This window comes from Rosa rugosa, chromosome 7, assembly GCF_958449725.1.
Source record: "Rosa rugosa chromosome 7, drRosRugo1.1, whole genome shotgun sequence".
NCBI classification, from domain to species: domain Eukaryota; kingdom Viridiplantae; phylum Streptophyta; class Magnoliopsida; order Rosales; family Rosaceae; genus Rosa; species Rosa rugosa.
In genome coordinates, this window is record NC_084826.1 from 14,111,804 (window position 1) to 14,128,837 (window position 17,034).

The following is a 17,034-nucleotide window of genomic DNA, read 5'->3' on the forward strand; positions in this document are numbered from 1 at the left end:
CTAACGGCCTTACCCCTGATGCACAAAGATTTTACCAGCTTTTAGAAAAAGCTGACACTGAATTATACCCTGGTGCAGGAAAAAAGATGTTCGATTTTTTGATAAAGCTATATCAAATAAAAGCATTGAACAGTTGGAGTGATGTATCGTTCACACAGTTGCTTGAATTGTTAAAGGCTTATTTGCCCCCAGGGAAAACTCTTCCTGCTTCCTTCTATTTAACAAAAAAGTTCATCAAAGTCTTGGGTTGACATACCAGAAAATCGATACGTGTCCTAATGATTGCATGTTATATTGGAAGGAATATGCTTCAAACACAGTTTGTCATGTATGTGGTACTAGTCGGTACAAAGAGAACACCTCCCCCATGAAGAAGGTACCAGCCAAAGTTTTGCGTTACTTTCCATTAGGGCCAAGACTTCAAAGGTTGTACATGTCTCGCATAGTCAGTAGTGTTCCCCTGGTCAGCAGCTGACCATGGGGAATATGGTCACTCACCGTCCGATTTCAATCGGACGGTTGACAGCTCTCATATCAGATTTCATCACTTAGCAATCAACCGACCGATTTCAATCGGACGGTGAGTGACCATATTCCCCATGGTCAGCTGCTGACCAGGGGAACATGGCTGGTCTCGCCACACCTCTGAATTTATGGTTTGGCATTCTGAAAAGAGACCACGAGATGGGGTTCTACGTCATCCAGCCGATTCTCTTGCTTGGAAAGAATTAGACAAAATTGACAATAATTTTGGCTCTGATGGTCGAAATGTTCGTTTGGGTCTAGCCAGTGACGGATTCAACCCTTTCGGTATGATGAGCTTGTCCCACAGTACTTGGCCTGTTATCGTTACTGTCTACAATCTCCCTCCTTGGTTTATGCATGAAAAAGTCATACATGATGCTATCGTTGCTCATCCCAGGCCCTAAAAGTCCCGGAAATGACATAGATGTGTATCTACAGCCTTTGATAGATGAATTGAAAATGCTATGGGCAGAAGGGGTTCCTACATATGACGCGTTTAAAAAAGAGGTTTTTCAGATGAGAGTTGCATTATTGTGGAGTATAAATGACTTCCCTGCATAAGCCATGTTGTCTGGGTATAGCACAAAGGGATCTAAGGCTTGGCCAACTTGTGGTGAAGAGACTGATTCTTTTAGGTTGCATCATGGTAAGAAAGAAATCTACATGGGACATCGAAAGTGGCTGCCAGATAACCATATTTTTCGCACATGGTATAATAACTTCAATGGATCAACTGGACATCGAAAGTGGTTCCAAAAATCCATTTCTGTTTTTTTTTTTTGTCTATTTTTTTTCAATTAAGTAGAAACTTCAATGCAGACCTTAAATGTTATGTTAGTCCACCAATTGTTAAAAATGTGATTATCTAAGAAGCTCCCACGGCTTATACATTGAAACCCCCAACAAAATTAGTAAATGGAGATCCTACATAGCGTGCCCCATTGACCTTTTGAACTTCACTGATGAAATTTTTGCCATATTGATTTATAAGCCTTACCTCCTTTAGCACTTTCCCAACTGAATCACTTTTAACTGCAATTGACACCGTGATGTTGTTCGTCTTCCGATGGACTAACATGTTCCTCGATCTGACCACGATGAGCGTTTACTGCCACCCAAATATCTCCATATATATACATTTCTTTTTGTGTAAATTGGAGGTCCTTCAGTACTGAAGTCAGTAATCACTTCTCATGTATTAGCTTTTGAGCCTTTGAGCCAATACTTTCAGATCCTATTAGCAGAGTATTCAATTATTCATAGACTAGTACAAGTAAGCCATCGTGGCTAACCGCAATCCCATATGGCAGATAAAGTCCTCCTCCTTTCAACGGTGTCATTTCTTTAGTCTTGTGATTATATTTCATTAACCTTCCCGTTGCATCCTTGCTACCCTCTGCCTTGAGTAAATCCCTATAACAAGTATACATAACAACAACTAGGGTTTAGTACTGTTTTACATATATTGAACTGTTATTCAGGTCCATATTGCCTACATCAGTATCTTTCTAACTCTTTGTATCTTTGTTACCTCTCTGTTTTACCTGCCCACCTTCTTGTGTATCTACTACATATTTTAAATATACAATCTGTTGCACAGGAAATTTCTCATGGTAAAGAGCCAGATAGGTGGGAGCTATTTAAATTAACACATCAAAGGAAAGGGTCCCAAGAACCGATCGATGTGGCATCTGCAAAGCCAATTGTAAGCTAATTTCTCTGTAGCTTTATTATATTTGTAGATATTTCATGTCTCCTTTGCTTATGGTCTATCCATTATATTTATTGTAGGCGGATTTTGAAGAGGCTGAACAAAAGAGGCTAAGCATGAATGTTGACATCACTGCTCCAGAAATCCGTGAAGAAATGTATGCTGAAGTTCTTGGTAAGGAGAAGGGGAACAGAGTGAGGGGTGTTGGAGCAGGCGTTACTTGGGATGAAGTCCCTGGAATCCATGTTGAAGAGCGAGGAGTATCAAGAGAAGTGAAACAGTTGCGAGAGCAATTGGAAGAGCAAGCGAAAAAGGCACAAGAGAAAGAAGCACACATGATGGAGGAACTACAAAGCAAAATGGTTGAGCAAACAAAACGGATGGAACAAATGTTTGAAGTGAGGTGCGTAGAGATGGCACTCCAAAAAAGGGGAGAGATGTTTAAACAATGCGGAATATCAGTGGATACACAAGAAGATGTCATGCAAATGATGTCTCAGTTTGCTCGTGACACGTCTCAAAGGCCATCGACTGTTGCTTTTTCACCAGATGATGATGTCTACCGTCCCACAATGCCATTTGATTGCCCCAATATGCAAATTGATTAATCAAGTAAGTATATATTTATCTTTGCATTTTGACTATACTTATTGGATGTGGAACTTTACAATTCATATTATGATTTTGTACATATACTATTTCTGATCAGTAACTCGTCTTTAACTTGGTCCATATGTTTAGGAATCATGCCTTCATCATCCATTATGCAACTAGAACGGGAGCTAATCGTGTGGAGATGGTGGTCATTGCTTCAAGACTATTAGGATTTCAATTCAATGTCATGTTAGGATTTCAATTCAGTGCTAGATTAGGATTTGAATTTGGCATTTATTTCAAATTATGTAGACCCTATAAATAACAAAACTATTTATGTACTTCTGGTCAAATTTAAATGTTAGTGGATTTTATTTTAAATGGTAGAGAATATTTAATTGAGGTTCTTCTTTGCCGGTGTTATAATTGTTGTAATCATGAAACAATTGATAACGAGATGTTAGATTATTGCAGCAATATGAATTTTCATAATAGCAGATTTTTAAAAAAAATAAAATAAAATTGCTCTGAATATTAATGGTAGGTTTCAATAATTTTTTTTTTAATATAAAAATTCAAATGATACCTTTGTCATAGGGTATCCAACGCATAATAGATACTGAAGAAGATTCGTAGCTTTTCTTAATTAACATTATATAAAAATTTATAATATTAAATGAAATCTCTAAAAAAAAAAAATATATTAAATGAAATATTAAAGTATTTAGTATCTTATACGTATAAAACAAGTATTTTTATATTTCGATTAATATATAAATAGGAATTAAAAGAAAACGAAGAGAGAGAAAGAAAAACATTAATATAACATTTAAAATAAAATAAAAAATAGAGACACCAAAGTCAAAAGCGTGGCTTTTGGTTATTGGAGCCTGCAATAGAGGATACACTTTTTCATTCCGTACCGTACCGAATGACTTTTTGATACGGTTATCCATATTCTCTAGAGCAAAAGATACAGAAAAATTAAAGTGTTCTATAAGGCATATGCTAGTAGTGGAATGATATGAGAGAGTGACAAATAATATTCTAACTTTTCTGCAGTGTATTCTAATTTTTGAATTCATACTTTTTAAATTTCATAATCATAACAGAAGTTCAATTTCAAATCTATATAATAGTAAAGAAACAAAGAACTGGTTTAATTTTTCAAGAGAAAGAACGAAAGATAATTATAAGTAGTATAGTATTTTCCTTGCGTATTTAAATATTTGAATTCATACTAATATGGATTTCATAATCAAATCAGTTTATTCTCAAATCACTATATAAGGACGTGACAAGATATTTATGTTGGTTCTAGTCATTCAAGAACAAGAAACTAAAGCACATGCGATTTTATGAGCACCAACTTGTTTCCAAACATTTTAACATGAAGCATGGGTTTGAGTCACTATGGGGGCAGGAGTGAAACCCTTTGATCCTCTTTTGAAAAAAAAATTAAGAAAAAAAAAAAAAAAAAAATGAAGTAGGAATGAAGGAAGAGAGCGACATATGATTGTAACTTTTCTGTGATGTATTTAGAATTTAGAATTCCTATTTTTTAAATTTCATGATCAGAAGTGCATAACATAATCTCAATTTCAGATCTATTTAATAAGTTCGAAACAAGGAACATTATTAATTTGCCAAGAGATAAAAAAAATAATGTGGCTGCTGGGATTCGAGCCCAGGTCTCCACGGCCACAACGTGGAATTCTCACCACTAAACTACAGCCACAGATGGTTTACCTTCAAAATTGCGGATATTAATACGCTGTGGTGGACCAGCATGAGCAGAATGATAAAAGGTACGAGATAGTGGAGACTGGCGGGACCAACCACCACCGACCTCTCAATGTTGAAAATAAACACTCGAGATATCAATCAATGAGTTCTATGCATAGAACCATCCAGAAGCTAGGCAGCAATTAAAAAACAAAAGGATGCACGTTTTATAAATTAGCGGCATATGATTTATATTATGAGTATGCAGTGCTTCATCCATTTAGCTTTCTTAGTGCATTTTATACAGGAATATGCATATGTATTAGCCTTGTTTCTCATTGATTAAATTGGGTGTGGCCCTAGTAGTGTTATATTATGAACTAAGTGCATGAATATGCTATTAAATAATTACGAGTAACTCCAACAGCTTTTCCATATTTTGATTTTTCTTTATTTTAGAGAAAAATGAGTCTTTTTTGCTCTAATAGATTCCCTATAATTATCTCAATTTTAGGGATAGTGAGAAAATAGAAATCATAATTCCCTAAATTTATAGCAATTTTTAAAATTATGAGGAAGAATATGGAGATTTTAGATATTGCTGTAAAATAAGGAATCTGTTGAAGTTTGAGAAGAAAATTAGGCTAAAGTTTTTACTCTTACTTTCCTACAATATAAAAATTATAAAAAAAAAAACATAATTTTTGGGATAGTGAGAAAAGAGAAAACATAATTCCCTAAATTTATAGCAATTTTTAAAATTATAAGGAAGAATATGGAGATTTTAGAGATTGCTGTAAAATAAGGAATATGTTGAAGTTGGAGAAGAAAATGAGGCTAAAGCTTTGACTCTTACTTTCCTACAATATAAAAATTATAAGAAAGCTAGTTAATGAGAGATATCTAAATTCAAGGAAATCTATGCAACCAATGGAAGGAACTCGTGAGATATTAAGCTAAAGACTCACACAACTTGAACTTGAATAGCAAGCACACATACATAATTGCCAGAATCTTCTGTTTTGGAGTTTGCTTGAGAGCAAAACAAGCGAGATATTTGTCTGAAATTCCAGATTAGCACTTGACCAGTAACCAAAAGTGCATTTATGTAGGAGCCATACCAAACAATATAAATAAACTTGACAACATAGCTAGTATCCATAACAACTGCACAAGAATAAAACAAATCACTATCCATGTCACTACTAAGGAAATCAACAGAATCAACACAAACAAGTCACTGCCAAAGTAACTGTTAATGCCTGAACAGAAGAACAACATCATACTCGCAAAATAAATGATAATTCCTGAACAAAACAGCAGTATTAAAAATGTAACTGGCCATGTCACTGATAAAAAAATCACAGTATAGAACAAATATAGTACAACAATAGCACAAAACATCATCAACAATTCAACATAGCACTGAGTCCGACGAAGGAGAAGAAAACAGTAATCCAAAACGAACAATTCAACAATTTAACACAAACAACAAAAATACACTGCAAAATCCAAAACGAACAAATTCACAGAGAGATGGCTTACCGATCAAATCAGAGAAAACCAGAGAGAGGAAGAAATAGAGAGACTGTAACTAAGCACTGAGTCAACGAAGAAGAAGAACACAATAACGTGATCAAGACGAACACCGACGAAGCCAGAGATCCAGAAAAAGAGAAAAGAGCTGAGGAAGCTCCAAAACCACTTTCAGATCGTCGCAGAGGCACAAAGAGAAATCGGAAGCTTCCGACGGAGAGGGCGGCGAAGAAAGAATCTCGGAAAGAGATCTCCGATCAAATCGAATCGGAAGCTTTCTGATCAAAGGAGAGAGAAAATTTGAGCTCCCCGATTTTGAAATGGAAGGTTATAAAGGTTTATTACCTTAGGGGCAGAATCGGAATGATAAAAATTAAAAACTGACCTTTTTTAACATGACCTCATTATTCATAAGGACTAAACTAATATTAATAACAATTTACAATGGACCTTCTTATCAAGTGGAAAACTAGGTGACTTTATTATCATTTCACTCTCTAAAGTGACATTTTCCATCATTTCCCTTAAAATTATAAAAAAAAACATAATTTTTGGGATAGTGAGAAAAGAGAAAACATAATTCCCTAAATTTATAACAATTTTTAAAATTATAAGGAAGAATATGGAGATTTTAGAGATTGCTGTAAAATAAGGAATATGTTGAAGTTTGAGAAGAAAATGAGGCTAAAGCTTTGACTCTTACTTTCCTACAATATAAAAATTATAAGAAAGCTATTGGAGTTGCTCTAATAGTTTCATCAGTGCTGCAAAAGTGACGCGAGGAATAAAAAACAAGTAAGCTTTCTCTTAATTGATTCATCTGTCTCTTAAATAAACTTTACCGGTTCAAAGATTCTCGACAATAAAACCTACCCATTATTAAAACTTGCATATACAACAACTCAAACAAAACCAGAATTGACTTGACAGTAGCATATACCAGATGAAGATGTTTGATGTAACTTAATCTCCAAAATTGTAACTTGAGTATAACATAATTATTTGAAATTCATTATAACTCAGATTTTGGACGGGAAGGGAGGAGCATTAGAGTGATCGAGTACGTGCAGGTGGGGGCACGTGAAGCATGATGCAGGTTAGGCTGGCAAGAGCCCTTTTGTCGACAGTTGTCCCGATCAAGGTTCAGGAGTGGGGTGTGGGACAGTATGTAATTGGTGGGACCTGACTAGGTTTTATGGGTACCATCTGACGTGCCATCTGCTAGTCAAACTAGTCAATTTTGATTGCAGTGATGAAGTTAAAATCAGATAAAGCGGGTACAGTATTGCGTATATAATTGCCGCCAATGCCAAGGTTTCCCGCCACTTGCTATACAAACCCAGCATCGAGTATGGATTATTGTAGAGTACATATATATATATATGATATGATGGGATGTAGCGTAGGATTCCACTGATCTTGTCCTGAGTCCCGACATCTCCAGTGTAAAACTGTAAATTTATTTTTCCGAAAACTCAATGGGATGTGACTCATTACTCATGTGAGTTACGTGAGCTATAAATTATTACGTAAATTTACATAATATTATTATACAATAGCGTAGCTATAAATGTTGATAAGGATGGTTAAATTTAAATAAGTTTTACATTAAAGAAAACTTATTTGCTTGCGCAAATATTTAAGTAGTAATAAAGAAAAAAATGGCGTCTCCGAAACTGGCGGAGCGTCTCAGGAAGGCGAAACCTAGGTTTCGTGAAGGCGGCGGGGAGGCTTGTGCTCTCCAGACCGGGCAGTGGCGAGACGACGGCGACGTGGGCTTGGAGAGATCGTAGTTTCTCCTGCAGCGACGTTGGGATCTTGATCAAGGATTTCGAGGGCTCCAGTTGAAGTGTTTCTCAACTGAGGGTGATGTTTTGCTGATCGGGTTGGAGCGGCGAGACTGGTGTCGACGCCTGCAGTTTTGGTGGCGGTGGCAGCGTGGCTCAGTGCCTTCGATGGTGTCAGGTTGGGACGTCCCAGGCCCAGGCTATGGGTATGCAGATGCGCCACGCTTTGTGGAGGCAACAAGTGGATCGTGGCGGGTCTCTCAAGCGCCGGCGGTGACTGGGCCGGTGGCTGAGACCGGTCTGAGGCTAGAGGTCAGTGCGGCGGCAGCCTGTGCACAAGAGAAAGCCCCGGCAATATCGGCGACCAAACCTAGTTTGGATGCTGGTCTGACCGGACTGCTTTCTGGGCCGGAGGTATATGGGTCAAAGTTGACTGGGCCTAGGGATGCTGTTCATGGGTTGAAGGCAGGGACTGGGCCTATCTGGCTCAAATATGAAAATGGGGGATATATGCTGCAAACTCCCAAGATGAGCCCGAGGAGCAACCTAATGCCAAGGTTGTCGGCTGCGGAGGAGGCTGCATATGGTGGTGCTGGTTCCAACCCTACGGGGAAGGGACTCGCGCTTTCTTAAGTCCTCCGAGCTTTTAGACATTCTGGACTCAAGCCTTTTGAAGTAGGGGTAATTTCTATAAGCTGTTCTAAGACGTTTCTAGTTGATATTTGTACCACAATTGCGTGCTTGGAAAATTAGGCTAGATGAATATTTTTTCCTTAGAGAGCGAGGTTATTCTTGCATAGATTAGGCTTGCTGTTCAGCGAGCGTCCCTTTAGACTTTAATGAGTTTAGTTGTGGCTTAGATAGGTTACCCAGTTTGTTCCGGGATTTCTTATGTAAGTTCTGTTTAGACTCTGGCCTGTTTCCATGGCTTGATTACTAATGCAATCAACTCATTTTCAAAAAAATATTTAAGTAGCACTACCAGAAAAATGGTCTTTTACGGCCCGCAAAGAGCGCCGTAAAAGACATTTTACGGCACACAAAAATGCGCCGTAAATGGACATGTCGTAAAAGACAATTATTATTTACGGCACACATGAAGTTCGCCGTAAATGAGTCACAATGTGCGTCGTAAATGAGTCAAAAGTGTGCCGTAAAAGAGGGTGCATTTACGACACATACCTTGCACGCCGTAAATGAGTTAAAATTTACGTTGTAAATGAGTCAAATGTGTGCCGTAAAAGAGGTTACATTTATGGCACACGTACCATGCACACCGTAAATGAGGGTTGAAAAAGTAAAAAAAAAAAAAATCAAAAACCAAAAATCCACAATTTATGTATTATTTCATGTTTCTATTTTTTTGTTAGTATATAAACTTAATTTATATAATTATTGTACATATATAAAATTTGCTTACAAGCAAAGAAAAACATATATATAAGCAAAAAGAAACCTTTACAACAACTTTACATTCATTTCTCTCATTCACTTCTGAAACAATGCCTTACAATTTACAAACCACCTGCCATGCACATCTTAACTGCTTCTTCCCAAGAGTTCTTTCTAACATCAGCATACATTTGAGACCCTCCTTCAGGCAAGAAATATACCTGGAGATAATAAGTATATAGATTAACAAGTCAGTCACTGCAAAACCGTTCTATCTATTCAAAACACCAAGTTTGCATGAAATTTTCCAATCAAGGTGATCTACTTACAGGGTAACTGCTCTACATTTTTCTTATCAAAAGAGCAGCATCAGGCTGAAAGGTTGAAAAGAAGATTGGTCTGCCCTCTGCATACTCATTTACCCCACCTGTTTAAACAACTTTCGGTAAAAATTACCACCTATATGTTCAATATTGTATAACAAAGAGGTTGAAAACCCATTTTCAATTTCAATCCATTTCAACAATTTAGTGAAATGACCTATATGTATTGAAGTATTGTACATTGTAGAAGAAAGAGGTTGAAGTACCCAATTTCGATTTGTGTTCTACCAGTAAACCTTAAGACAACAACTATTACACATATATAGACTATAAAATAAGCATTGTTACCTGCAAGATTACTTGAAGAACATGCTTGAGCTGTCTCTCTGTGTACACTATGTGATCATCAAACTTCAATTCCACAAAAAATCCACAGATACAAAAAAATCAATATGAAAACAAACAAATCAACATTGATGATGACCTCTCCAAGCTGTTTCTGGGGTCCATAGGAAAGAAATTCTGGTAGATTAAGGTCTGTAACTCTCTTCTCAATGAAAACATCCTGAAACCAAATTCCACACAAGATATCACCTACGTTCAGATTACATATTACACTAATGAAAATAAGCAGATCAAATCAAGAACTTATGGGTTTAGAGGGATCGATCAAGAACCAACTAACCTTGTCCTCGCTGACGATAAAGCTGTCATGGAAAATTACTGGACAGTCATCTTTGGTCACCTACAAAAGTAAATTCTGCTTACAGTAAAAGCAATACTACTAAGAAACCAAACTGTGACCAAATGCATGAAGGTGCATCATGATTCTTGATTTTGTTTAGAAATTGGGAACCCAAAAGAAGTACAAAGATTATGCTTAGTTAATTACCTCAACGTCGAACTCAACAAAATCAATTGGGAATTGAGCAGCAGTATTGAAGGAGAGGATTGAGTTCCCTTTGATTCCTCTCATTCTGATATCAGAGGACTGCAACATGTTCGTTCCATTTCCTCTGTGTCCTATCAATACCAACTTCGGCCTCTGTGTCCTATACCAACATGTAATAAATTCCAGCTTATAAATGATATATAATCTTAACAGGAAATTGAGACAGCTAAGTTATGTGCTTGAACCAATATATAAATCAAGGCCATTATCAGATGGTCACCATCATATAACAAACTAAACAAATTTGTAAACCAAAAAACTCAATTAGGCAGTGCCTTTTTTTTACATCTCTGCCCATCTTACCATCCAAATGGGGCACAAGATAGAGCCAAAACGACCCATCTTACCAACACCATTCCCCTCTTCCCACCGAGTAACTTGTGTCTTGCTGTCAACAAAACCAATAGGAGCTGGCAAAAGATGCTCCAAGTCCAGCTTTCTTTAAGACCCAAAAAAAACATATGTGATCAGTCAACTACATTGATAGAGCTCAACATATTTGTGGAATTTCACATAACACTCCTCCTGTCATTATGTATAACAGCTACACAAATCCTATTGAAGACTTATGAATTGCATATCAAATATCAATTTTCAAAATAGAATGCAAACCAACTTCTAAGCTTCAAAAAACTAATTCAAAGGCTATAGAAAACGGTGATAAGAAAGCAAGCAAGTTGAATTTGTAATATAGGGAAGTATACTAACTTGTAACCAAAGCTGTGATTGAGCACCATCCCAATATCCTGGAGTAACTAGTGCTCCCGAAACAGCACCGGGAGCACCAGCGGCTGTGATTGGCACAATTGCCATTGCGGGTTCAACACTATGTGAGAATTTGGTTCAACACAAAGGAGATGTAGTACATGTCATATATATACTTGTCAAAAGTCACAACCACCAAAAGATCAGGCTACTATTTCATATTATATATTAACCCAACCAGTAACCATTCACCAATGAACTTGCAGATCATGAACCTATACAACAACAAAAATAGGAAAATCTGCTTAGTACGTTTAATGCACTAAGTTTTCCATTGTTTTTCATCATCAACACCATTACTAATAGTAACCACTAACCATTTCACTAAAAATGCCGATACATAACTGGATTTGGCTTCTGAAAGAAAGTGGAAGAGGAAAGTTTGTCCTCTTTTCAAATCCAAAAGGAAGAAGTCCTGAGACAGCAGAATGGATATAATCTCTATGAACCACAAAATTTAAACACTAAGACCATGGATTTTGCTTTCTGGGTTTTCCAAAATAATTGAAGAAAACACAGAACCAACACCATAGAATATCTCAGAAACCACAAAAAGAAATGGGCTTTGTGATTGAATATGATTAGAACAAACCTGGAAGGTAATTAAGTTCTTTTGACCAAAATCCGAGCTGTTTCATCTGCACAATTTTCAATTTGAATTACAAACACAAAGAAATACAAAGCATAACAATGTCAAAAGTAAAAAGGTTGATTTACAAAACCTTGACGGGACTGATTCCACAAGAACATTATTTTTACAGTTCCGAATTGGGGACTTCTACCTTTCGGAAAACCACAACTAGATTTATTTTCCTAACAATCCCAAAGAAATTCCAGCAATTTTTGATAATTTATCTTAGTGATGAGAGAAGAAGACAACCACCAAACCAAATCCTCCAAACTAAAAACCCTAGAAATTTCAATTGAAATTAAATTGGGACGTTTACCTTTCCTTTCGGGAGGCAATCAGCTTTGACCGGTACCACTGCGATGGGATTCTTCGTCATCTGTGTTAGTCACCGACTGGATCCTCTTCACCCATTCATGGGGTCGCAGGAGCTCAAGCTTCAGGTTCTTCTGCGCATATGTAGAGAGGCCAAAATGGATTATGTGAGAGAAAGAGATTCGAAGAATTGGAGAAGAGAGGGTTTTCAATCTAGTGCTTTCTCCAGTCAGAGGGTCTTCTAATTTTTGTGATACCGGCTCTTGTTCTCTTGAGTCTTTTGATTTAGATCTTCAAAGGGTTCTGGCGTGGGAAAAGAAAAAAGAAGTGGGAAGTCAAATTTTAGGGCGAGAGTTTGGGCGCGCTAGTGAAATGCCATTTATGGCGCACTAAGAGGTAAGCCGTAAAAGACTTCAAAGAAGTCATTCACGACGTGCAAAATATGCAAGCAGTAAATGAGAAGCAACATTTAGGGCGTACATTAAATACACGCCGTTAATGACCCAAACCATATATTTTTTAAGGCGCATTTCGAAATGCGCCGTTAGTGATTGTTAATTACGGCGTGCCTGGGATGCACGCCGTAAATTGTGCGTCGTAAAAGTGTAATTTTCTGGTAGTGTAGTAATTTAGAGAGTTTTATGGTTCAAGTATATATACTAAAAGAAATTAGGCAGCTAGACATTAAAATTTATCACTTAACCTTGAAGTCGAGTCTGATTCTGCCATCCTTGTGCAACTAATGCAAAAAGCTGAATTCTCCCTCCATCCCCTTGGTTCTCTCCTCAAGGGTTGCTCAAATATTATGGATGCTATGGAAAATGCTCACCTTTCTCACATCTTCAGAGAGTGCAATATGACTGCTGACTGCTTGGCTAAGGACAACATCAATCATGAGCTTGGTACCATCATCTTTGAGTACCCCCCCTATTCATGCTGCTCAGGCCTATCTTGACGACAGCTCTGCTGTTTCTAGAGCAAGGAGGAGCTCCTGCTCTAATTCTTAGCATTTTTGTTGTTTTTGTTTGGGTCTTTTAGGCCCCGATTGTAACCAAATTTTTTTTTTTTTTTATCACTTAACCAATAATTTGATTTGCTGAATGGATCGTTTGCTAAAAGAAAAGGGAATATTAATGGTTTAAAAAGATCATGATTATTGTTCTAGAGTAATAGTGCTATATTAGAATGATTCTAGAGGTGCTGAGATCGAATTGGTGAAGTAAAGATAATTTACTATTGGGTGTTGTAAGTCATTGGACACCAAAGTTCATTGTTTAGAAGGGTCAAATGAATCAAAGTATTTGCATACATAGCCTGTAGCATGAGAAACAAACAAAGTTTTCAAATATTCAAAATGGTCAATGACCCTTCTCAACCATACCTCCCTGCGTCTTTGCTAGACCTAATTAACAAATTGCATGTTGCATTTCGTTCATAGAGTTTTTACTTTTAGGTCGTCGATCTACTAAAAACTATTGAGTGTATATCTCGTTTTTGACCACTTATCTATTCGATCTTAACTGGATTTTAAGACAATAGACAATAAATAACCCACCTCAGAAATAATTCGTCGAATATGCATATCAATCATAAATTCAAATCCGAGCATAGAAACTCACGTTCGAAAATCATGATGGAAAATCCAATCAAAATTCCAATAAATATTCAAAACCAAATAATATCCGAAACTAAATAATATGCTCAAAGAATAATATGATAATTAAATAAAGCATTAATTTAAGAAACAACGCATGCATCAATTCTTAAAAACAAAAGTCCACTCACAGTACTATTCCGACGATCACGTAAATGAGTTCCTTCGTCGAGCAGTAGCTCGATACATCGCCCTGTACAATATTATAATTCGTGAATAACAATTCGGCAATTAAATACGATTCTAATATCGTGTCCTCCTAAATCAAACTTCCAATTTCTTTTCCAATTTAACCAAAACTTCATCATTAACACCAATTCTTTAATTCAAAGTTTCTAGGGCAAAGTGGAGAGAAATCCAACGGTGGAATTCTCGAAAATCAATAACCAAACTATTGAACTTTGGAAAAATTCAGATCAATATCCAAACCTCCTCCAATTTCCACCAAACTTCACATACAAGCTCCACAACATTTATAGGATTTAACTAGCAGAAAAAATTGAAATTAAAAAGCTGCCCTACGCGCCGCCGCCGCCACCAGCTCCAGTGGCCACCAAAAATTGACAGTAGCTGCAAAACAACAAACCCAACAAATTTCTCAACTGCAACAAGTTCCAATTTTACCTTTAAGAGCTCGGATTAAGCCGATGAAGAAAAACCCAGAAATCAAGCTTCGGACCCTAGGATGTTCTTCGTTGATTCGACCTTCACGATGCAAATCGGAGCAAGAGGCCTTAGGGGAAACGTTTGCCGGCTCGAGGCGCTCCCTTCGATCCAAGTTTGGTGGTCAGAGACGGCCGAAAACAGTGGAATCGCCGGAAAAACTGAAATCGCACCCGGAGTAGATTTTGCTTTGAATCGAGGTTTTCCGGCCAAATCGTCGAAAGCCCAGGGTACCAGCGTGTAGGGAAGGGAGAGGCGGTCCTAGAATGACCGGTGGCACGCTGTCAGGTGGCCGGAATGATCTACTCGTCTGGGGCAGTTTCTGCTCCTCAGTATGATCTACTCGTTGATACGAGCATTTCGATATATAGTTTGTAATTTTTGAAAATCGTATGAGCATGTTATGAATTTTCCAAGTTTTAGGGTTTTCGGTTCGATCGGTTTTCTATCCATGAGGATTCGGCTATTCGATCGACTTGTAGTTTTGATATAGTGATCGTAGAAGTGTTCCGAAGACGTTGAATGGTCTCGGATGAGGATCCGACTGTTGGATCGTCGTATAATTGTGTTTTGTGAATTGTGTGTTTTGTGTTGTATTGAGTGTGACAATGATGTGATTAGGTGATTGACGAAATTGTGTGAGTGGAGTTTGGACGATTTGGTGCTTATCTTGGTTTTGTGTGAAGACGCAGCAGGATATGGAGGTGAGTAAATCTCACGTGGTTCATTTACGAACCGAGTTATTTAATCGTAAGAATTGATTGATAATTGTAAATCGTTTTCAAAATAAAGTTTTGTTTGAAATAATATGAACTTGATCGACTACGGTTCATAGGGCTACGGCTAGCAGGTAATGAAAATGAATTTAAGTATAAAATGAATTTCTTGGTTTTAATGCGTATGAACTATAGTTGGTATTAGTGATCATTCCTGCGTGAATGACTACGTGCGTATATATATACATACATATATATATATATATATATATATATATATATATATATATATATTTACGTAGAATATATATCTGGATGGTGTGGCATTGTGATATGTGGAATTTTGATGACTTATATTGTTGAAAGAGTTATTTGGAGTTGTGATGTGACAATTGTGAGTCAGAAGGTTTCAGTGATAAACCTGGGTTTATTCTAAGGACCGAAGGGTCTGAAGTTTGAAGGTTATAGTGGTAACCTGGATTTCTATTATGAGGGCCAAGTGGTCCGAAGTTTGAAGGGTACAGTGGTAACCTGGATTTCTATTCTGAGGGCCAAGTGGTCCGAAGTTTGAAGGTTACAGTGGTAACCTGGATTTCTATTCTGATGACCGAAGGGTCTGAAGTTTGAAGGTTACAGTGGTAACCTGGATTTCTATTCTGAGGACCGAAGGGTCTGAAGTTTGGTCGTAAGGTTGAACCTCGGCAGAGGTGACAGGTTACGATTCAGTTGAGCTCGAGTCTGTCGTAGTTCAGGGAAGGTTTTTGGGGTTTTTCGTTTGTGTTTACGTGAGAGTTGGATTTCTATGAATTCTATTGTTGATTTAATTGTAATCTCCTGAACTAAGTTATATGCAGGGATTACTGCTTTTTGTTTTGTTTGTTTTCATGTAAATTCCTGAACTAAACTCTATGCAGGGATTTATATGATTTCTTTTGTTTGTTTTCATGTAAATTCCTGAACTAAACTCTATGCAGGGATTTATATGATTTCTATTGTTTTCTTTAATTGTAATCTCCTGAACTAAAATTCGACACAGGGATTACTATAATTTGAATTGGGTGACTTTGGTGATCTCCTTAACTAAACTTTCGATGCAGGGATTACTAATTGTTACCTAGTGTTATTGTATGTTTGGTTGTGCTTTGTGGAATTAAATGTTGTTGCTTTAAATCATCTCACGAGTTGAGAAATTATAAAAATGCGTGACGTGAGTCACTTTATTTGAGTTTACTCATACGGGCTTAAAAAGCTTACCGAGTTTGTTTTGTTCAACCCGATGCACTATTCTATGGTGTAGGGTTTATCGTGCAGGTTTGTATATCTATTATTCATTATCAAAGCTGAGGTGTACGTTCGATGGGGTAGACGTGGAAGGGTGCTCTTAGTTTTAAGTCTTCCGCTGGGTAGTGAGTTGTGGTGGGTGTGTTTACTTATTGAATTGTCATTCAGTTTGATTTGTAAACTATCTGTAATGTAATATGTGACTCTAAAGAACGAGTCGGTATTGACATTGTGAGTTCGATTTGTGTAGTTTCTTAATTTATTTGAAAAATTTTCTATGTGTGTTTACTTGTGTTTGTTATCGCGTTTCGGATTTGAATTTAATTATTCAAAATTCGGGGCGTGACATATATATATATATATATATATATACAGATCCTATTCCAGAGTGGAGCTCCGCTTTGAAATTAACGTGTGAAGTTCGAGTTTTGGGTCACTTTTCGGTCGCATATCCACATCTCGACACC

The 17,034-nt window shown here is 37.1% G+C and overlaps 1 protein-coding gene, 1 non-coding gene and 1 pseudogene across 2 annotated transcripts; 1 reads left to right on the forward strand and 2 right to left on the reverse strand.

Moving 5' to 3' along the window:
- Positions 1 to 653: 653 nt before the first annotated feature.
- Positions 654 to 2,844, forward strand: LOC133722884 (uncharacterized). The gene is made up of 4 exons (XM_062149743.1): positions 654 to 810; positions 923 to 1,063; positions 2,007 to 2,230; positions 2,317 to 2,844. Exons 1-4 carry the CDS (start codon positions 654 to 656, stop codon positions 2,842 to 2,844), a joined length of 1,050 nt encoding a protein of 349 aa, XP_062005727.1.
- Positions 2,845 to 4,496: 1,652 nt separating this feature from the next.
- TRNAH-GUG (transfer RNA histidin (anticodon GUG)) lies at positions 4,497 to 4,568 on the reverse strand. Its single transcript has one exon. It is a non-coding gene; the product is annotated as a tRNA-His (tRNA).
- Positions 4,569 to 9,232: 4,664 nt separating this feature from the next.
- LOC133722604 (glycerophosphodiester phosphodiesterase GDPD2-like) lies at positions 9,233 to 12,583 on the reverse strand (annotated as a pseudogene).
- Between the last annotated feature and the right edge of the window lie 4,451 nt (positions 12,584 to 17,034).